This window comes from Phascolarctos cinereus, unplaced genomic scaffold, assembly GCF_003287225.1.
Source record: "Phascolarctos cinereus isolate Bilbo 61053 unplaced genomic scaffold, phaCin_HiC Scaffold_726;HRSCAF=1367, whole genome shotgun sequence".
Lineage (NCBI taxonomy): Eukaryota > Metazoa > Chordata > Mammalia > Diprotodontia > Phascolarctidae > Phascolarctos > Phascolarctos cinereus.
In genome coordinates, this window is record NW_027556098.1 from 427,318,362 (window position 1) to 427,342,211 (window position 23,850).

The following is a 23,850-nucleotide window of genomic DNA, read 5'->3' on the forward strand; positions in this document are numbered from 1 at the left end:
GAACATAGAAACATGATTCACTATGTTCCTGACAGAAAATATTTTTTAAATGCCAAGAAACACAGGTAGGTTGCAAAGATAAAGCTAGATTTTGGGGGTTTTTTTCCCCTCAATACAATTTCTTTGATGTTTAATAAAGTTAGTATAAGGGATTTATGACATTTTTTATTTTTCTGTGTATTCATTCCAATATAAACCCTCTGATATTGAACAAGGTTTGAGTTGTTATAGGTTTTCTCATGTTTACTGAATCTTTAATTTTCTGTTTTGCTTCTAACTCTGAAGTCAGTTATATTTTATTTTCAGTTCCAAATTCTCCCCTTCACTCTCTCTCTCCCACGAATCCATTCAGAAGGCAAGAAAAACAAAACCCATTGTAAACATGTCTAGTTATGGAAAACATTTAGACAGCTTTTGTTGTCACATTGTTTAAATTTCCCTTGTATCCCTGCTACCTTCAAAGAGCTATCCCATAAAGCACTGAATATTAAAAAAAAAGAGGAAGAGAAAAGGTAAAACCAATCAATACATAGGAAAACATCTGAAAACATAAGCAACTTTGCACACATTTGGGCCTGGTCCTCTGCCAAGGATTGGCCTGTTCCTTCATCTCTCCTTTGGGTGCCATATTGGTTCTTTGTAACTTTGCACCTTTCTCTTCTAATTGTTTTGTAATCATTCTTCCATTGACTTTGGTGGAGACAAATGTTTGAGCTCTGAGTGAAGTCTTCCCCATATTTATCTTTATTCATTCTGCTTTGCTATTATGAAACCTCTAATAAGCAGTAAGGGCTGAGTTGTGATTGAAGGCTTCTCCACATTAATTACCTTCAGAAAATTTGTTAGTGTGAACACTCTAATGTGCAGGGTCTTTGAGCTTTGCCTGAAGGCTGTCCACCTTCATTACATGTCTAAGGCTTCTCTCCAGTGTGAATCCTCTGGTGTTTTACAAGGCTTGAGCTCTTATTAAAGGCTCTTCCACATTCATTACATGTATAAGGTTTCTCTCCAGTGTGAATCCTCTGGTGTTTAAGAAGATCTGAACTAGAAATGAATGCTTTCCCACACTGATTACACAGGTAAGGCTTCTCTCCAGTATGACCCATTTGATGGTTAATAAGGCACGTGGGCTTACAGAAGGCTTTCTCACATACATCACATTGAAATGGCTTCTCTCCAGTATGAATCCTTTGATGTAAGCTCAAATATGACCTCTGGCTGAAGGCTTTTCCACATTCCTTACATTCAAAGGGTTTCTCTCCAGTGTGAATCCTCAGCTGTGCTCTGAGGTTTGATTTGTGATTGAAGGATTTCCCACAGTCATTGCAAGGGAAAGGTTTCTCTCCAGTGTGAACTCTCTGGTGTATAGTAAGATGTGAGGGGTAACTAAAGTCTTTCCCACATTCAGTACATTTCAGAGGCTTTTTTTGCAGTAGGAATTGTTTGAAGATTAATCACTTCCCTTAAATATCTCTCCTGGTTTTCCTCCTGCATGTGGCTCTGGCTCTCATGTTCTCTGGCATCTCCCATGTTAGAGTAGCAAAGAGCCTCCATTCCCACTTCCTCTATGACCATCCCCTCCAGGGATGAATCTTCTCTTGGCCTTTTGGACTCCTTGGTCCTTAAGTGCAAGCCTGAAAGAGAAATAAAAGTGTAAGTATCCCTATTTTCCTGAGGTGGGAGAAAGGTAAGTAGTATCCTGAGCACAAGGAAAAAGAATGGGAAATGGTGCCCTGAGAGGAGGCACATGGCAATAAGCCCTGTCCTAAATGGTTCTTGGCATAATCTCTTCTTCTCTCTCTTTTTTTTTTAAAGGCAATTGGGGTCAAGAGACTTGCCCAGGGTCACACAGCTAGTAAGTGTCAAGTGTTTGGTCTGAGGCAGGATTTGAACTCAGATCCTCCTGACTTCAGGGCTGGTGCTCTATCCACTGACCCACCTAGCTGCCCCTTACACCCCGAAAATCTTAATGCTTAATACATCTCTGTTGACCAAATGGTCATAAGAGGTTCACTTGCTCATGTTGGACAAGAGAGGATGGTCCAGAGTATGTGGGATGCCACTCAAATTAAAAAACAAAACACAGAGGTAGCCAAGGAGAAACAGAAAATTAATTTATTATTTCAAATCTCGAGATTTAGGTGTCCCTCCACCAGTATGTTCTGATGAGGGGAGACAGACACAGAAACAAAGAACCAGATTTAAATAGCCCTAATGGGTAAAGTCCCCCCTCCAACCAACTGTCCATTACTTGAAACTTTACCATAGAACAAAGGAGATAGTATACATCTCTATATTTCTTAGTTTGCTGAGATAATGTCAAAGAAGCAATTAAAAATGTGCAGTCAAGCTAGACGTTAGCGAGGTCACCATGACAGAAATATACCTTACAAAATTCAGAAGGGATGTTTCAGACTTTAACTACTGATATGGCACTAGAAAAAGAAAAAGAACTTACAGAAATCTATACTTAACCCAATCCTACCTCCTGAACTTATTACCAGATTTAGGATAGTCTTATCCCAAACTTTAGTTATACTGAGAAGTCTTCACCGGGACATCTCATTCCAGAGGTACAGAAACCAATTAGGGGACTTTCCATATTATGCATAACTCTCCCACACATGCTGGGTTTGGTCATGGAACTTGAGCAAAGCAGGATGAAGATATCTTTGTCAGCATCTTGTGGTTGTACAAGTGAGCTTCATAACTGGTAAACAAGTGGTGAACATGGAATTAAAGTTTGAGGCCTGCTATAAGACCTCTGTTATCTAATTATCCCTATATGATTTGTGTAAAATATCAAACTGATTAGTACTCATTGGAATATAGTAGGATGAATCATTTCTCACAATTGGTTTTGGAAAGGAGAAGAGCCACTTCTTTTGAGATGGGGTTTCTGAAAGAAATGGTCAGGGAAAACAGCTGAGAACTGTGAGATCAGGAGGATGGGGAAAAGATGAGACTTAAGAAATTTTTTTTTGATGGAGTATGAAGCAATGTTCTTAGCTGATAGGGGCATACTTAGGTTATCATGGAATATTTGAGGAGAAATGAGAATGTTTGGCACAAATAGTGTAGTAGGATTTATAGTGAAAGGATTGGGAAGCTATGAAAGTACTGCCTTGCTGCAGTGAGGGCCCAGCTGAGTTTATGCAACCCAAACTGGAGGACCCTTTCAGCCTGGTTCCATTCTTTCCTGAAGTTTCATTTGGCTGCATGTGAGCAGGACAATACCTACGGAATACTGGTGTTCTGCTAGTCACTTAAAATAAACAACTGAGTGGTTCTTCATCTTTATGTATCCACTCAGCAGCCATGGCAGAGAATATTAGGAGAATTTCTGACAAAACTATCTCCCAGACACAACTGGTGCTTCATGTGGGGACAAAGGGCACCACTAAAGTCACTTACAAAACAAATGGTGAGCATTATAATGTTCTATGAAATAAAAACAAGTGAGAGCGATTCTCTCTTCTCCCTTGTATTCCAGTGCCCAAATTACCATCTTCTTCTCCAACTCAATCCCTCCTCTCACTCTAGGGGACAGCAATAAACAAGGTGCTGCACCTCCCACAGGCTGTCCTCCCATTGCTTTAGCTTCCTGACATCCAAGTCAACAGGTTCAATGCATGTCAGCTATGCCTTAGCCTCCCATGGGGATGGTTACACACTAGACCACAGTATCACTCAAAACAGTGTTGCCTCCATTGTTATTTAATGTGTACTTTCCTTGAACACCTTGTCCTCTTTAACCACCATCAATCCTTAATTACTCAGAATGCTGCAGATCCAAACTCATCCCTTCCTTCTCAGCCCTCCACAAAAAGTCCACCCAATGTGTTTATGGACTTCTTCTGACACTGTGTGCACACAAATAGAGGCCTTAGCCTTTCTGGCAGCATGCCATTGTTCTGGCTACTTAAACGAGTCTCTTTCTCTTCCCTGTTATATAGCTATTCTGTAGAAGAATGATGTAATTATTAAGAGCAACAAGAAGAAAATTTTAGAAAGTAAATTGAATTTTTATTTTCTAAAATAGATAGTAATGGTTTGAATTTTCTCATTAAAATAAGAATGTTTCCAAAACAAAAGATCCTGATTTTGATGTCTAAAAATCAATGTAGCAAATAATAACCATAACTCTAGTTTAACAAAAAAGGAACAATTCCATAAAAACATATGCTGTCATAGGACAGAATGACAATGCAAGCATTTGGATAAGGCAACATCGACACTGGTAAACACTACCCAGTTTTAAATTTAAAATATATCAAGGTGCAGATAAATATCTATTCTATATACAATTAGCAATGAATAACAGAAAAATCAAATATAGTCATGAAAACAATAAGTGTGAATGGTTTAAAATATTATATTAAATCTAAAATGAGTTACCAAATGAGATAAGAAATGGAGTTCATTATTCTGTTGCTTACAAGAAACACACTTAGTGAAAATCAATTTAAACCATATGTGCATGTCTGTATATGCAGCTAAGTTTTTCTCCCCTATATGAATTTTCTGATGTTGAAAAAGGCTTGTATTTTCATCTAAATTTTTCTCTCATGAATTATATATATATATATATATATATATATATATATATACATATATATATATGTATATATATATATATATATATGTATGTATGTATGTATGTATGTATGACACTCATTTAGTCCTATTTCTATAATGATCAACATATCATTGCATATACTGGATACTTACAGAAGCCTTTTCCACATTCCTCACAATTGCATGGCCTCTCTCCAGTATTAACATTCTGAGAGAAGATAAATTTTGAAGTATTGCTGTAGGCCTTTCTTTAGCCACTAAATTTATCAAAATTTTCACCACTATGAATTCTCTGATGTGTAACTAGTTTTGAATTCTGATTGAATGCTTTCTCATAAACAATACATTTATTAGGTTTCTTAAAAGTATGAACATTCTGATGTATGTGGAAGTCTGAACTCTGACTGAGGGCTTTCCCATCCTTATCACATTTATAAGGTTTCCCTCTAGTGTGAATAACCTGATGTGCAGTGAGTTTTGAACTCTGACTGAAGGCTATCCCACATTCATCACACTTGTAAGGCCTCTCATCCATATGAATCGTCTGATGTAAAATAAGTCTTGAGCTTATAATGAAGGTTTTCCCACAGTCATTGCACTTATAAGGTCTCTCCCCAGTATGAATTCTCCTATGTACAAGAAGATTTGAACTGTCACTGAAGGCTTTCCCACATTCATCACATTTATAAGGTTTCTCCCCAGTATAAGTCCTCTGATGCATGGTAAGTGTTGACTTCGTACTGAAGGCTTTCCCACACACTTCACATTTGTAAGGTTTCTCTCCATGTGAGTTATCTGATGTGCAATAAGATTTGAACTCTGATTGAATCTTTTTCCACATTCATCACATTTATAAGGTTTCTGCCCAGTATGAGTCCTCTGATGCACAGTAAGTGTTGACCTCTGACTGAAGGCTTTCCCACATTCTTCACATTTATAAGGTTTCTCTCCAGTATGAGTCCTCTGATGTACAGTAAATGTTGACCTCCGACTGAAGGCTTTCCCACATTCTTCACATTTATAAAGTTTCTCTCCAGTGTGAGTAATCTTATGTGCAATAAGATTTGAAGGCTGATTGAATCTTTTTCCACGTTTATCACATTTATATGGATTGCCTCCAGTGTGAATAACATGATGTAAAATAAGTCTTGAGCTTATAACGAAGGTTTTCCCACAGTCATTGCACTTATAAGGTCTCTCCCCAGTATGAATTCTATATACAAGAAGATTTGAACTGTCACTGAAGGCTTTCCCACATTCATCACATTGATAAGGTTTCTCCCCAGTATAAGTCCTCTGATGCACGGTAAGTGTTGACCTCGTACTGAAGGCTTTCCCACACATTTCACATTTGTAAGGTTTCTCTCCATGTGAGTTATCTGATGTGCAATAAGATTTGAACTCTGATTGAATCTTTTTCCACATTCATCACATTTATAAGGTTTCTCCCCAGTATGAGTCCTCTGATGCATGCTAAGTGTTAACCTCCAACTGAAAGCTTTCCCACATTCTTCACATTTATAAAGTCTTTCTCCAGTGTGAATAATCTGATGTTCAATAAGATTTGATCTCTCACTGAATGCTTTCCCACAGTCATTGCATTTATAAGGTTTTTCTCCAGTACTAGTCCTCTGATGTACAGTAAGTTTTGAACTCTGACTAAATGCTTTCCCAATTTCATTATGTTTATAAGGTTGTTCTCTAACATGAATTCTCTGATTTAAAGTAAGACTTGACCTTTTACCAAAAGCTTTCCTCTCCTGGGTATATGTAGAAAGTTTTTCTCCAGGGTACATTTGTGGCATTTTACTAAGTTGAGTGACCGCAAAATGCTGCAAAGGTTAATCCTGTTTTCCTGAGGCCTCCACAACTAGTCCTCACATGTTTCTACTTCTCCATAAACAGTCACAGAAATTAATCTTTTTGCTTCTTGCTTCCTCAGAAATACTGTAATGTAGAGTTGCTTCCTCAGTGTTAGGTCTAGACTCTCTGTCTGAAAGAAATGAAAGAAATGTGTAAGTTTCCCTGTGACCTCTTCTAGGGGAATAGTAACTATTCTACTGGAAATGAAGTCAGGCACCCAGCAATAATGACAGATACAAAGGGAAAGGCTTTGAGTTCTCTCAAACATAGCCTTGAACTCAGGGGAAAGGCAGGGAAAGGCTACAGAGCTGGGAGGGAAGGGTGACCACTACACAAGGTGAACACAGAGCTCAGAAGAAATTTTTGTAGGGAAAGAACAATAAGGAGTGATCAGAGCACAGATTTGGGACTCCACAATCCAATCCATGAGAACTTCCCAAAACTTCCCACAAGAGTTCAAGGAAGATGAAGGAAGATGAGGGGAAATATCAGAGGGAGAGCTGGGCTCAGTGAACATCTAAAATCACAAGTTGATCCTATCAGTCAACCAATCAGCTTCTTTTAAGCACCTTCAATGTTCCAGGTGCTGTCCTAGTGATTGGGAATGCAGAGACGCAAGCAAAAGAGCTTGTCCTCAAGGAGCTTACATTCTATGGGGAGAGAGCATGAATACATCTAAATATAAACAGAGTTGTCCTCAATAGCAGGTCATTTGTGGGAAGGGGATGAGGGAAGGCTTCATGTAGAAGGTATCAGGTTGAGAAGAATTCTGAAAGAAATTTTACATTACTAGAGGTAGAGGTGAGCATAGCCTGTGCATAGCTTTGGAGACAGGGGATGTGTTGGACCAGCAGAAAGACCTATAAACAGGACTATGAATTTTGTGGAAGATTGTAATAAAGGTTAAGCCCTGAAAAGTAGGTTGGAACTAGGTAGAGAGGGCTTTAAATACTGAACAGAAAAGTATACATGAATTCTAGAGGCAAAAGGGATTCCCTGAGCAGGAAAATGACACGGTCTGATTGGGTATGGAGAGTCAAGTCAGATTCTAGCATCAGTGACAGAAGGCACTATTGTGATCCAGAGAGCCCTGGTTTAGGACTCAGAAGATGTGGTTTCCACTGTTAGATCAGCCACTTAGTACCTGGACAATTGGACATCGGGCCAATGCATTGACTTCTCTGGGTTAATATTTCCTCATCTGCTAATTGAATATAATGTCCCACAGAACCTAGAGGCAGGGAGTGAGTGAAAGGGAGAGATCACTGGATCTCAAGTGAGGAAGACTTGAAGTCAAATCTGACCTCAGATATTTCCTACATGAGTGAATTTGAGCAAGTCATTTTACCTCTGCCTGGCTCTGTTTCCTCCATAAGTTGCAGTGAGGCTCAATGAGATGATGTTTGCACAGCACTTAGCACTGTGCCTGGCGCATAATGGTTGTTGTCCTTCATTCTCAAAGAGGACCAAAATGACATCACTACATTAGTTAAGGTATAATTTGTCTGACTGTGGGTGATCAGACCAATACAATCTGGGAACACTTTGCCACAGGTCACATACAAATAGTCAATGTGAATATTTGGGGGTAGCTGCTCCAAGTTTGTGCATCTCACATTTCTTCAGAGCTACTTCAGTTCTGCTTTACTCATAGAGCACAGCACCTTCTCTGATGAGCACACACCATGCTAGGTAATCATGTGCCAGTGTCTCCTATGTCTTGCAATGACTTTCAAAGTTCTTTTTTTTAATGCTTTGGAAAAGCTAACTTTATTATTTAAAAGACAGTCAAGTGTATTAATAATAATAATTTTTTTTTAGGTTATCTGTGAACATGACATGCTTAGTATTCTATATTTGATATCCTCATTCAGTGACCTAGTGAACATGTTTCTAGAGGAAGTGAATCATCATTTCTGAAATTCTTAGCATAAAAAAACCAGAAGACATAAGAAAGGTACAATTATGTGGAAGGATGCCTCATAGGTTCTCCTTGAGGGGTTAAACTGAAGGGGCTGGTAGAGTTAGTTTTACCTTGTGACAAAAGGCATCAGGAAATATTATTTTGAAGGATTTTTGTTTCTACAATATTGAAATACTTGATAATTATTTGCAAAACCAGATGAAGGTGAAAATAATTATATCTTGTGATGTAACAACTACTATGAAAGACGAGGTAAAAAAAATTATCTGAGGAAGTTCATATGATTTCCAAATTAAATCAAAATTTACTAGCAGCCTTTTCTATAGAAGAAGACACTGGCCTAGGACTCAGTAAGTCCTGTGTTTAAGCCCTACCTCTAGCATACAGGAGCTGTGAAACCATGGACAAATCCCAACTGCTCAGTACCCTCCACCCCCCCAAAGGTGACTTTCTAACAGTGTAAGTTACAAATGAGTTGTTGATTGGCAGCATTGTGAGGATAAGTTTCACATAGGCATGAGTTATCAACACCTACTGAAGAGCAGTATTGCACCCAAACATTAATATTCAACAACTTCAATATGGGAGTCATTAGAAGAAAGGTCAATGGGGGGGAAATGTTGAAAAACTTTTTTAGTTCAGAAGTAATAAACCAAAAAGCCAAAACTTTCAAGATGATATGGAAATTTCATATTCCCATATCACAGATATTTTCTTTCAGAAGAGAGTCTGGAGGGGCCCAATAAGATAAACACTAACTAATTCAATTCAGTGAGTATTTATGAAAGGCCTACCACGTGAAAGGCACTGTTTTAAGAGGTAGCATACAAGGTTAGCAATGAAAAGCATGCTCAGCAATAATAGAGTCAGTACCACATGCTTTGCCACATGACAGGAACCTAATGGCATTCAAAACCTCTTCTTCAGTTGGAATTTCAGCTAGAGAGGCATTGACTTCAACCTGACGCATAAGGTCATTGGCTTCAGCATTGATTGATGACAAGCTGTAGGGAACACTATGGAAGTGCTCAGCTCATCCCTCCAGGATCGTGTCTTTGTTACTAATCAATGGGGCTCCATCAGCACTGAGTAGTTGACATGCAGCATCGATCATTAGATGCACAAGTCGTCAGGAGTAAGTGATCACTGCTGTTGCTGTTCCTAACTCCATTTCTCCCAAGGACTCTCTGCCATTTCTGGTAGTCTGTGCCTACTCTAGCATTAAAGTAACCCAGATTCACAACCTTGTCCTCTTTTGGTACATTGATGAGAAGAATCTCCAGGTCTTCCAAAATTTTTTCGTTGACCTCATCAGGGTTTATCATGGTGAGAACATATTCACCGATGATGGTCACATGGTGTTTTCCAGCAAGTGGCAATTGCATTGTCATGAGCCTTTAGCTCACTCCTTTGGGGAGGCATACAAGCTTGTTGACTAGATTAGTTCTGATTACAAAACCTACACCAATTTCATGGCACTGTCCTTCACTGAAGCCACTCCAAAAAACATGTAGACAGCTCTGACTTCGGTAAGCTGACCTTTCTTTGCCAGCCTTATCTCACTCAGGGCTGCTATGTGGACATGATCCTTACCGAGTTTTCTCACAATAGGAGCTGTTCATCTTTTAGGTCTGCTGGATTTTGTGGTCCATAAGTGTGCAGATAGTCTATGTACTGATGGGAAGTACAATCATCTTTGCAGAAGTTTTTGCCTCTTTTTTGTGTGTGTATGTTCAATAGGGCAGGATCTCTACCTGCCACAGTAAATGGGCCAGGGTTGGGGAAGCAGACAATTTTTAGGGCACCTTTTCTGGTGCCTACTTCACACCAGGAGGTGAGAAGTTAGATCCTTAAAACACTGTTCAGACATCAGAGGACTGCCAAATCCCACTGCTGCTTCCAATGAGAAGATGACCCTATGGCTTGGGCTGCCTGTGTGCAGCTCTCAGTGTATCCACACATGCAGCCTTGTCACTTGTTTGTTAGGAAGGACTTTATATATGTAAAAATGGTAAAATGTAAAAAACAGAAATATTATACACTATGATCAAGTGGGATTTATACCAGGAATGCAGGGATGATTTAACATAAAGAAAATTATTAACATGATTGATATCAATAATATATGTATTTTTTTGGTGGATGAATTGGGGTTAAGTGACTTGCCCAGAATCACACAGCTAGTGAGTGTTAGATGTCTGAGGCCAGATTTGAACTCAGGCCCTCCTGACTCTAGGGCCAGTGTTCTATCCACTGTGCCACCTAGCTGCACCTATAACAAATTTTTTAAAAATCATATGATTATAGCAATAGATGCAGAAAAAGCTTTTGATAAAGTTCACACTCATTTCTATTTAAAAAAAACCTTGAAACTATTGGTTTAAATGAATTTTTCTTTAAATTGGTTTTTTAAAAAAAGCATTTATCTAAAATGATCCGCAAGCATTATTTGTAATGGGGTTAAGCCAGAAGGCATGCCTTCAAGATCAGGTAGAGAACATGGATGCCCACTGTCACCAATATTATTCAATATAGTATTGGAAATCCTAGCAATAGTAAGTAGAGAAGAAAGACAAATTGAAGGAATCAGAACAGGGAATGTATGTGATAAAATTATCTCTCTATGCAAATAATATGATGATATTCTTGAAAAATTCAAAAGAAAACTAAAAAAATAGTTGAAACAATTAATTTTAGCAAAGTAACTGTGTATTAAGTAAATTTACCTAAATCATCAGCAGTCCTATATATCAGAAACAGTGCTATATAAGAGATAGTAAAAAAAAAAAATACCCAATTTTAAATAATTCTAGACAGTATATAAATTACCTAGAAATGCACATGGCAAAAAAACCCCTAGGAAATATGTAAACACAATTATACAAAGTTTTATATAAAAAACAAATAAGATATAAATAATCACAGAAAAATTAAGTTTTCAAAATTAGGCAGGGCCAATATAATAAAAATGACATTTCACTTGTACTACTTTATATATTCAATGCCATCCCAATTAAATTACCAAAAAATTACTTAACTGAATTTTTAAAAATCAACAAAATTCATTTGGAAGAACAAAAACTCAAGAATATCAAAGGAAATAATGAAAAAATGTAAAGGAAGAAGGCTTAATAATAATAGATCTTAAATTACAAGGCAGAAATTATCAAAACTATCTGGTACTGAGACTTCTGCTTCTGGGAGCCAAGATGGCAGAGTAAGAAGTCACTCTTACCCTGCCTTACCAATCTCTGAAAGCCCAGAAAATATCACCCCAGGAAAAACCCTGGAACAGCTGAACCAGAGTGAAGACATGGTGTAACAGCCCTGTAGCCCAGGTAGCTTGAGGGATCAACAGGAAGGGCCCCTCTTGCCCTGGGGGAAGGGAGCAGTGCTGAGGGGAGGCATTCCAGCAGCCTAGCAGAAAGCCCCACCTTGGCATATCAGGAGGAGATCCTGAAACCCAGGCAGTGGATCAGGGAAACACCAACACCTGGACCCATGAGTGTCCCAGTGAGGGTGAGGGAACTGATGGAAACCAGCTCAGAAAACTACCAGGTGTCTCGGCAGTCTACAGCAGTCTCCCAGTGCCTCAGCAAAACTCTACGAAGCCTACAAGGGGCCGCAGGTGGATAAAGATCCTGCAACATCCATCTGAAAGGAGCTGAAAAATGCTAAGGAAAAGAAAAACAGGCAACTTCCAGGTGCCAGACTACCCAATCCTACCCCTAGAGTTCCAATGTTGCTGATTCCAGCCCAATACCAGGTAAGCTGCCAGAACCCTACAGCCTTTAACTGCCAACCTCAGAGGCCCTAGGACACAAAGCCAGGGACTAGGCCCTAGGCTCCCAACACAACAAGCTTGGGTCAGTGCCCTCTGCTCCCCAGCAGGAGAGCTCAATCTCTTTAAAGGCCAGGAAATAAGCAAACATCATGAGCAAAAAGAAACATACAATAGATTCATATTATGAGAAGAGTGAAGATCAAGGCAGAAATTCTGAAGAGGACAATATTGTCAACAAACCCACATCTGGAACCTAAAAATGGAATATGCACTGGTCTGAAGCCCAAAAAGTCTTCTCAGAAGAACTCAAGAAGGATTTTAAAAGCCAAATGAGAAAGGTAGAAGAAAAATGAGAGGTATGAAAGAGAGTCAATAGCTTGGAAAAAGAAGGTCAAAAATTAACTGTAGAAAACAAGTCCTTAAAAAATACCATTGGCCAACTGGAAAAAAAAACACACTGAAGAAAACAAGTCCCTAAAAAAATACAATTGACCAACTAGAAAAAAAAGTACACTGAAGAAAACAAGTTCCTAAAAAACACAATTGGCCAAATGGGGAAGGAGGTACAAAATCTAATAGAAGAAAACAGTTTGTTAAAAATTAGAATTGGGGAAATCAAAGCTAATGACTCTATGAGAGACCAAAAATCAGTCAAACAGAAACAAAAGAATGAAAAAATAAATGAATACATAAAATACCTCATTGGTAAAACTATTGACCTGGAAAAGGGATCCAGGAGAGACAATTTTAAAATTATTGGTCTAAAAGGACCCACATGTACAAAAACATTCATAGCAGCTCTTTTTGTAGTGGCAAAGAATTGGAAATTGAGAGGATTCCCATCAATTGGGGAAGGGCTGAGCAAGATGTGGTATATGAATGTAATAGAATACTATTGTTCTACAAGAAATGATGTACAGGCTGACTTTAGAAAAACCTGGAAAGACTTGTATGGTCTGATGCTGAGTGAAGCAAGCAGAACCAAGAGAACATTGTATACAATAACAGCCACATTGTGTGATGACTAATATTGAGAAACTTAACCCTTCCCAGCAATATAAGGATCTAAGACATCTTCAAAGGCTGGTAATGGAAAATGCTATCCACATTCAAAGAAAGAAATATGGAAGTTGAATTGCTACTTTTTTCCTCTTCTGTTAAGTTTTGTTTCCTCTTTCTGGTGGTTCCTCCTAATGGTTCTCATTTTTACTAACAACATCACTAATGTGAAAATATGTTTAATAGGAATGTATATGTATAGCCTATATCAGATTATGTGCCATCTTGGAGAGGGTGGTGGGGAGGAAAGGGGAAAAATTTTAAACTCAAAAGCATATGGAAGTGATTGTTGATAAATCAAAATAAATTAATAAAAAAAGAAATGCAAATTAATATAAAAAACCCTAAAAATTATTGGTCTATCTGAAAATTATGATGGAAAAAAGAGCCTAAATAGTATCTTTCAGGAAATCATCAAGGAAAAGTGCCCTGAGGTCCTAGAACAGAGGGTAAAATAACCATAGAAAAGAATACCCAATCACCTCCTGAAAGAGATCCCAAATTGAAAAAGCCAAGGAACATAGTAGCCAACTTCCAAAATTACCAGGTCAAAGAGAAAATACTGCAAGCAGCAAGAAAGAAACAATTTAAATAATGTGGAACCACAGTCAGGATTATACAGGACCTTGCAGCTTCTACATTAAAAGACCGTAGGGTATGGAATATAATATTCTATAAGGCAAAGGAGCTTGGATCACAACCAAGGATCAACTACCCAGGGGAAATGAGCATGATCTTTCAGGGGTGGAGATGGATATTCAATAAAATAGGGGACTTCCAAACCTTTCTGATAAAAAGATCAGAGCTCAATAGCAAATTTAATCTTCAAATACAAGACTCAAGGGAGACATAAAAAGGTAAATGGGACAGAAAAATAGAACATGTTGTTAATAAGCGCAAACTGTTTACATCCCTACAAGGGAAGATGACATTTGTAACTCTTTAGGGCTGTACTGTTATTACGCCATGTCCAAGGGGCATACGTAAAGGGGGTGGATATAAGTTGACTTTGATGTAACTGATAAAAATAAATCTAATCAGGTGAGTTAAATGGATCCATGTAAGTGGATTAATCTGAACAAAGAAAATGTACTTAGAGAAAAGGAAAGGAGGAGGCAGACAAGGGTAAATTACATTACAGGAAAAGGCACAAAAACTGTTGAGGGTTGGCCTTAAGAGTCCGATATGGGTTTAAGATCCAGGACAGAGTTTGACCTTTGCCCAGGCTTTAATGCAAAGGGCTCAATAATTAAGAAGCAGGGCTCTCCAAATCTCTCCCTGCTAAGAGGCTCCTGAGGCATTCCTTCTCACTCTTTGAACCTTAGATTTACATATTCACTCCTCTATACAGGCTCCAGGAAAAAGCCTTGGAATTTACAACTCTATCTAGGAACTCTGATAAGGAGGAAATGTATGTTATCACATCCTTAGCAGATGTTTTGGGGAGTGTCTCACAGGGAGGACTCTTTGAAGTTAGGATGGATTTTCTCTATATATCCTGTACCCTCAGAAAAATAAACTGAGTCAGTTTTTCTGCTCTGCCTGGCCCACATCTTCACGTGTTATTTCACACCTTTCCATTCAGTGTACTATCTGGTTTTGGGCAACAAAAAACCTATTACATCAGAGGGAAAGAAGGGAAGGAGATGAGCATTGTTTGAACATTACTGTCATCAGATTTGTCTCAAGAAGGGAATAATATAATGAGTTAGGTATAGAAATGTAACTAGCCCTATAGGCAGTAGGAAGGAAAAGGGGAAAGAAAAGGGAGGAGGGATAGAAGAGAGGGAAGAAGTAATAAGGGTAAAGGTGAAGAAAAGCAAAAGGGTCTAATAAAAGGGAGGGGGACTGAGGGAGGAGGTGGTCAAAGCTAAACACTAGTGAGGAAAAAAAGGAGAAAGGAGAAAGAAAAGCATAAACAGAGGGGGGAAAGGATGGACAGAAAGACACAGATAGTAATCATAACTGTGAATGTGGATGGAATAAACTCTAGCATCAGAATATATTATGCTTTGGCTAAAGTTAAAAAAAAAATCAGGGGTAGCAATCCTGATCTCAGACAAAACAAAAGCAAAAATAGATCTTATCAAAGGAGATAAGGAAGGAAACTACATCCTGCTAAAAGGCACAATACACAATGAAGTAATATTACTAAACATATATGCACCAAATGTATAACATCCAGATTCTTAAAGGAGAAGTGCAGGGAGTTGCAGGAAGAAATAGACAGCAATAGATACAGAAAAAGCTTCTGACAATATACAACACCTATTTCTATTAAAAAACACTAGAGAGCATTGGAATAAACAGAGTTTTCTTTACAATAATAAATAGCATCTACCTAAAACCTTCGACAAGCATCATATGTAACGGGGACAAGGTAGAAGCATTTCCAGTAAGATAAGGGGTGAAACAAGGATGTCCATTATCACCACTTTTGTTCAAAATCATACTGGAAACATTAGCTTTAGCAATAAGAGAAGAAAAACACATTGAAGCTATTAGAATAGGCAAAGAAGAAACAAAGGTATCATTCTTTGCAGATAATATGATGCTATACTTAGAGAATCCTCTAGAATCAAGTAAAAAAACTACTTGAAATAATAAACAACTTTAGCAAATTTGCAGGCTATAAGATAAACCCACATAAAATCATCGACATTTCTATATATTACCAATAAATCCCAAAAGAAGAGATAGAAAGACACGTTCCATTTAAACTTACTGTAGACATTATAAAATATTGAGGAGTCTACCTACTGAAACAAACCCAGGAACTCTATGAACACAATTACAAAATACTTTTCACACAAATGAAGTCAGATCTAAATAATAGAAAAAACATCAGTTGCTCATGGATAGGCTGAGCTAATATAATAAAAACAGCAATTCTACCAAAGCCAATTTACTTATTCAGTGCCATGGCAATCAAACTACCAAAAATTATTTTGTAGAGTTAGAAAAAACAATAACAAGATTCATCTGGAAGAATAAAAGATCCAGAATATCAAGGGAACTAATGAAAAGAAATGTAGGGAAGGTAGCCTAGCCATTCCAGATATTAAATTGCATTATAAAGCAGCAATCATCAAAACTGCTTGGTACAGGCTAAGAAACAGAGTGGTGGATCAGTGGAATGGGTTAAGTATGCAAGACACAGTAGTCAATGACTATAATAATCTATTATTTGATAAACTGAAAGACCCTAACCTCTGGGATAAGAACTCACTCTTTGACAAAAACTGCTGTGAAAACTAGAAAAGAGTATGGCAGAAACTAGACGAAAATCTTACACCATATACCAAAATAAAGTCAAAATGGGTACACAATTTAGGTGTATAAATACTATAAGCAAAATGGGAGAACAAGGAATAGTTTACCTGTCAGATTTATGGAGAAGAATTTATGACTAAACAGGAGATAAAGAACATTATGAAATACAAAATGAATAATTTTGATTACATTGAATTGAAAAGTTTTTGCACAAACAAAGCCAATGCACCAAGATTAGGAGGGAAGCAGAAAACTGGGAAAGAATTTTTACAACCAGTGTCTCTGAAAAGGGCCTCATTTCTAAAATACATAGAGAACTAAGTCAAATTTTTAAGAATACAAGTCATTCCCCAATTGATAAACGGTCAAAGGACATAAACAGGCAGTTTTCAGATGAAGAAATTACAGCTATCTATAGACATATGAAAAAATGCTTTAAGTCACTATTGATTAGAGAAATGCAAATAAAAACAGCTATGAGGTACCACTTTACATCTTTCAGATTGGCCAACATGACAAGACAGAAAAATGATCAATGTTGGAGAAGATGTGGGAAAATTGGAAAACTAATGCACTCTTGGTGGAGTTGTGAACTGCTCCAACAACCATTTTGGAAAGCAATTCAGAACTATGCCCAAAGAGCTATAAAAATATGCATACACTTTGACCCAGCAATATCACTTCTAGGGCTGTATCCCAAAGAAATCATGCAAATGGGAAAAATATTCACATGTACAAAAATATTTGTAGCAGCTTTTTGTGTGGTGGCAAAGAATTGGAAATTGAGGGGATGTCCATCAACTGGGGAGTGGCTGAACAAATTGTGGGATATGAATGTAATGGAAGACTATTGTCCTTTCAGAAATGCTAAGCAGGCAGAATTCAGAAAAAACCTGGAAAGACTTGTATGAACTGATGCTGAATGAAGTGACCAGAACCAGGAGAACATTGTATACAGTAACAGCCACAGTGTATGATGACTAATTTTGAAAGACTTAGCTCTTCTCAACAATGCAAGGATCTAAGACATCTCCAAAAGTCTCATGATGGAAAATGCTATTCACATCCAGAGAAAGAGCTATGGAGTTTGAATGCAGATCAAAGCATATTATTTGCTCTTTTTTCTTCTGTTTTGTTTTGTTTCATCTTTCTTGTGATTTCTCCTATTGCTTCTAATTTTTCTTTACAACACGGCTAAGGTGAAAATATGTTTAATAGGCATGTATCTGTATAGTACATATCAGATTGTACGCTGTCTTAGGGAGGGAGAGGGAGAAAAATTTGAAGCTCAGAAGCTTATGGAAGTGATTATTGATAATTCAAAATAAATTAATTTAAAAATTCAAATAAAAAAACTGGTTTTTACTGGATAAGAAATACAAAGGGAGAACATTGGAACAGAGTAGATATACAATTTACAGCAGCAAATAAACATAATAACCTCATAGTTGACAAGTGTAAAGACTTAAAATATTTGGATAATTCTTTTTTTGAGTAAAAAATGTTGGGAAAACTGGACAGCAGTATGGAAGAAACTGAGTATGGACCGATATCTCACAGCATTTACCAAGATAACATCAAAATGGAAACATGATCTAGGTGTAAAGAGAGATTTTACAAGAAAATTAGAAGAACCTGGAACATATTACTTATCAGACTTATGGAGATGTGAACAATTTATTAATAAACAAGAGGTAGATTTCAAAGTTAGGTATAAAATGAGAATAGGAGAAAAGAAAAGAATCTGTATGTTCTAACTCATTTAAAGCAGCTCTCCTTGTGGTGGCAAAGAACTGGCAATTGCAGGGATGCCCATCAACTGGAGAATGGCTGAACAATTTGTGCTATATGGTTGTGACAGGATGCTACTGCACTTTAAGAAATTATGAGTTCAGCGATTTTAGAAAACCTAGAAAGACTTACACAAAATAATAGAGAATGAAAGGAGCAGAACCGAGAAAACATTGTATACAGTAATAGCAATATTGCTTTAAAAATGACTTTGAGTGACTGTTATTTTGTCTATTATTGATACCCAAATTAACTATAAAACACATATGAAGAGAGACGCTATCCGCATCCAGAGAAAGAAGTGATAAACGGAAATACGTATAGAATATTTTTACACGTATATACCTATTTGTGTAGCCATCTCTAGTGCAGAAGAGGGGGAGGGGGAAAAGAAAATGGCATGATAAGTTTGCATATTTAAAAGTAACAATATTTTGTGCCTAATAGATTTAAAGTTTCACATGAAATCACCTTTTTTGTTGTGGTATGTTATAGAAATGCTTGTTTTATTCCACAGATTAAAAATAAAATAAAGAGAAACTGGAAAAATGGTCTAGGTGATGTCTCTTGATTCCTGCATACTTTGGATTGAAGTGAGGCACAGTTGCATAAAATCATCGTCTTTACTCTCTCTTCCAGAGTCCTCACAGTCCAGTGCCAGAGCAGAGCCAAGATGAGTGGTGATGGCATGAGATGCAGCGGATGACTTTGGCGTCTTTGATGTCTAACCAAGCTCTAAGTGCTCCACAGCACCTGCATTACCGCCTTCATGGCCATTGGAACACACTGTTCTCATCTGTCCATTGTACCTGAGGAGGTCTTCCTATGCTTGGGGTAGACACCCCCTAACCCACAGACAGCTTTCAGACCACTTGGTTACACCCAACCTGGTTTAGCCCACCTGCCCAGTGCTGCACATGCTTCGGCTTCTTGGAGCCACAGGTGACAGGTGGATGAGGTAGACAGCAAAGGTGGAAAGCTCCCTGAAAAAGGCTCAGCAGCCTGTATACCAGAGGTACTAGTCTTTCCTGACATACCCTACATGCCACCAGGCATATAATAGGCTCCAATAAATGTTTGCTGTCATTATTTTATGAACTTATCTATTCAATTATCTATTTGTCCATTTGTATATTTGTTATTACTAAGTCTGATCCTCCGAAGCTTCCAGATTCTCCCAATAGTGTTATAGCACATTTGATACAACTCAAAGTCTTCTCTGAACACAAATAATCAATGAACATGTATTAATATGCCTGCTGTGTACCATGCACTGTGCTGAGCGTTACAGATACCAAAAGAGGCAGAAATTAGTCCCTACCCCCAAGAAGCTCATAATCTAATGGGGAGATAATGTGCAAAGAAATTTCTATGAAGGAAGCAGAAAGAGGATGAATTGGAAATCCAAGGGAATAGCTCAGGGTCTGTCCCATAAGGGCAGCCCCTCCTGCTCCCCTGAGCCATTCTCAGTGTTGGGGTCTGTCTCTCCTCCAATTCCCTCTTCCCTTGTCTGTGTATCTCAGGGTAGATGGGAAGCTCCCAAAGGGCAGGGAGTGTGGGCTTTGGCCTCTGACTCCCCATCACCCAGAGCTGGGCCTGATACCTAGCAGAGGTTTAATGGATAACGGCAATGTTGTGGAATCTTCTTGGGGAACTGAGGCCCCCAGAAAAAGCCAGGACCTCCTTTCCTTTGAAGTCAGGAGTGACCCTCAGCTGCCTTCTCCCAGAACCCTCTCTGGAGGCCTCAGACTCCAGGTCATTGCTTCTTCTATGGACATGAAGTGGGAGACCTCTCAGGGCTGTGGGTTGTAGGGAGGGGGTTTTAAGTGAGGAGGACCTGGGGAAGAGCAGAGAGTGGGGCAGACTCAGCCACACCAGGGACAGATCCCTCAGGGGCCTGGGCCTCAACATAGAAGCCCCAGTTTAGATCAATGGGATAGAACAGAGTTCCTACCTGGAAGGACTCACCAGGGCTGAGGGCAGCCTGAGGATTCTCCATCAGAGATTGCAGGCCAGGTGTCTCTTGCTTCCTCCTCTAGGCTCCTCCTCTCAGAGTTCTGAAGCTCTGGGCCTCAGACTCTGAAGCTGATGCCTTTATTCTAGGCCTCAGCTCTGCCCAGACCCACCCTGAGCCTGCTTGTCTCAGCTCCGGGTGTTGGGCTTTCCCCTAATTCAGGGCAGGTTTATACCCTTTCATGAAGAAGCCATGCGGTGAAGGGCACACACCCTTAGAAAGTTGGCATTTCTTTGTCTATGTGATTTTTGATTTCTTGCCCAGCCTGGAGCTGGGTTTTTGTGTTTTGTATGTTTTTTGGTTCTCTTGCAAAGACCCAAGGAAAAAAGCCTGCCTTCAACCTTACTTCCTATGGGGAGAGACAGCATGAATACAGATATGTACAAAGAAATCTATCCTAAAGAACAGGCAAACAGGTTTGTGAGGAGGGGATGAGGAAAGGCTTCATGTAGGAGGTGCAGGCTGAGCAGAATTCTGAAGGAAATTAGAGATTACTAGAGGCAGACATGAGCATAGCCTGTGCAGAGCTTTGGAGACAGGGGATGCAGTGCTGTGTGGGACTTTTATGGAAGATTGAAATGAATGTTAACCCTGGAAAAGTAGGTTGGAACTAAGCAGAGAGGGTTTAAATGCTGAAAAGAGGAAAGTGCATGCATTCTAGAGGCAAAAGGGAGTCCCTGGATTTTACTGAGCAGGACAATGACCTGGTCAGATTGGGGCTGGGAGATCAAGTCAGATGCTATCATCAGTAACAGAAGACACCTGTGTGTCCCAGAGAGCCCTGGTGTAGGAGTCAAAAGATGAGCCTTCAACTGTTAGACAGCTACTTAGTAGCTGTACATTTGGACACCAGGCCAATGGATTAGGCTTATATCATCCTCATCTGCTCATTGAAGATGATGTCCCTCATAATCTAGAGCCAGTGAGGTAGTCATTTCCTCTAAGCAGAGAGACCACTGGGCCTCTACTCAGGAAGACTTGAATTCAACTTCAGCCTTAGATATTTTATAGTTGGGTGACCATGAGCGAGTCACTTCACCTCTGCTTGACTCAGTTTCCTCAGTGGCACAATTAGAACCCACCTCATAGGGTTGTTGTGAGGGTCAAATGACGTGACAATTGTAAAGGGGCCTGACATAGTGGGCTCTAGACAAAGGTTTCCCATCATTATTTTATTTATTCTTTTATCTATTTTTTATCACTAAGTCTGATCCTCTGAAGATTCCAAATTCTCCTAATAGGGATGTAGCATGTTTGATAAAACCCAAAGTTTTGTCTAAGCATGAATAATCAATGAACATGTATTAAATGCCTCCTGTGTGTCATACACTGTGCTGAGTGCTAGAGATACCAAAACAGGCAGAAAATAGTCCCTACCCTCAAGAGGCTCACAATCTAATAGGGAGACAATGTGCAAACAAAGATATAGCAAGCAGGATACAAACAGAATGAGCTGGAAATCCCAGGGAGCAGCCCAGGGCCTGCCTCCTATGGGCAGCCCTTTCTGGTTGCCTCAGCCCTTCCCAGTGTCTGTCTGACTATCTGTCTGTCTGCCTCTCTCTCTCTCTGTGTCTTCCCTCTTCCTTTATCTGTGTGTCTTGGGGTAGCCAGGAAGCTCCTGTTTTAAAGCGACTGTTTACCTTTGGCCTCTGAATCCTCATCACCCAGCTCTAGGCCTGGTACTTAGCAAGGGTTTAATGGATGATGGTTGCACTGCAGAATCTTTCTGGGGAATTAAGGCCCCCAGAAGAAGCCAGGGCCTCCTTTCCTCTGAAGTCAGGGGATACCTTCAGTTATATCCTCCCAAGACCATCTCTGGGGACTTGGGCTACAGGAAATTGGTCCTTATCAGGACAGGAGATGGGACCCCTGGAGGCTAGTGGGGGTGTCAAGTGAGGAGGACCTGGGAAGAGGAGAGAGTGGAACAGACCCAACCACAGCAGGGCCAGAACCCTCAGGGGCCTGGGGCTCAATAGAGAAGTCCCAGGTTCAGAATAATGGGACTAGAGCAGAAGCCCCTACCTGAAGGGACTCACCAGGGCTGAGGGCAGCCTGAGGATTCTCCATCAGACATTGCAGGCCAGGTGCCTCTTGTATCCTCAACTGGGCTCCTCCTCTCAGGGTTGTGAAGCTCTGGGCCTCAGGCTCTGAAGCTTCTGCCTTTATTCTAGGCCTCAGCTCTGCTCACACCCACCCTGAGCCTGCTGGTCTCAGGTGCAAGTGGTGAGATTTCCCCTAATTCAGGGCTGCTTACCCCCTTTGAGAAAGAAGCCCTGAGGTGAAGAGCACACACCCCTTAGAAGGTTTCCATTTCTTTGCCTATATAACAGAGATGTCTTGCCAAACTTACAACATGTTTTTTTTCATTTGACTAGTTGGTTAGAGAGGATGCTGGTGGGTACTTGCCTGAGGGTCAGAATTGGTAGAAGAGTCTTTGTAGATGAGAGAAATTCTTCATTGTTTCTTGAAGAGAGTCAGTCATGGTGACAGACTCTCTTTGCCACTGACTCCAGGAAGGAGAAAGAGAGAAGATCCCTTGCAGACTTGTAGGGGCACCTGGCTCCTCAGGATATCCCTGATTTCCATTGGCTTCCCTAAAGACTTCTGGGAATTTTCCCCTGTATAGTATGGAAAGCCTGTCTTTTGCTTCAGCTCAGATAGCTTGCTCCCAATTGGGAAGATAGTTTCTCTATCCTCCAATCTGCACAACTTCTCTGATTTTGGTTGGGTCCTCCTTGAGCAAATGGGTAATGTGAAACTCTGTTGCAAGGCTGACTTCTCCAAAAGTTATTTATGACTTTTACCTGAAACAGAGCCAGAGGATCTTGGTCCTGTGCTACAGCAGCTCATTTTCTGCCTTTAGCCCTTGGCCTGAGGGAACAGTCTCAATGTTGTGATAACCTTGACTCTTCCTTTCCATTTAAAGCTGATTTCTCTGACCATGGCAGGTGAACCACAGAGATTTTGTGCTGGGCCTTCCTGTTACAACCACCCGGCAACAATCAGGCTCCCATAATGAGGGTGCCGGGATAAAGGAGCTTGCCACTGGTCTTTCCTACTCCTCTGAATTGGTGATTGTGACTTCCCCAATGACCTAACCTGCATATCTGGGGCTCATCAGTCCTTCAATCTGCCATCTCCTTGCTCTTTGCTTTAATACTTACAGATTCATGTGGAAAGTTATGACCTTCATGACCCATGTGACTTCTGTCAGCTGAAACCTTTGTCCTTCTGTGATGGTAGGGTAAACTAGGTCTGCCAAGGGCAGAAGTGATAAAAATACAAATAGCTTTAATTCTTCATTGAGGAGCACAATTTACCTTAAGAGAAACAGGAGGATCAGACCATGTCTTCCTGGAAGTTGGGATATATGTTGTTGGCTTCCAAATGTTTTCCACTGGGTAAAGAATATGTGATTCATGAGAGCTGCAACTGTCTGTTTGGCTTTGGAATTTCTGCTGCTGTGACCATGAAAACAATGACTTAAGGTCAAGTAGAGGTCTCCTTCAGGGTCTTGACTCTTTAGGAAAGGTACCTGTGGGCCTGATTCAACAAAGAACTGGA

At 39.6% G+C, this 23,850-nt stretch overlaps 1 protein-coding gene across 1 annotated transcript in view; it reads right to left on the reverse strand.

Moving 5' to 3' along the window:
- Nucleotides 1-702: 702 nt before the first annotated feature.
- LOC144454418 (uncharacterized) overlaps nucleotides 703-23,850 on the reverse strand; it is a 62,492-nt gene continuing 39,344 nt past the window's right edge. The window contains 5 exon segments of the mRNA XM_078146288.1: nucleotides 703-1,044; nucleotides 1,213-1,358; nucleotides 5,039-5,364; nucleotides 5,367-5,948; nucleotides 5,951-6,309. Coding sequence (XP_078002414.1) covers nucleotides 912-1,044; nucleotides 1,213-1,358; nucleotides 5,039-5,364; nucleotides 5,367-5,948; nucleotides 5,951-6,309 — 1,546 coding nt within the window. The 3' untranslated portion in view covers nucleotides 703-911.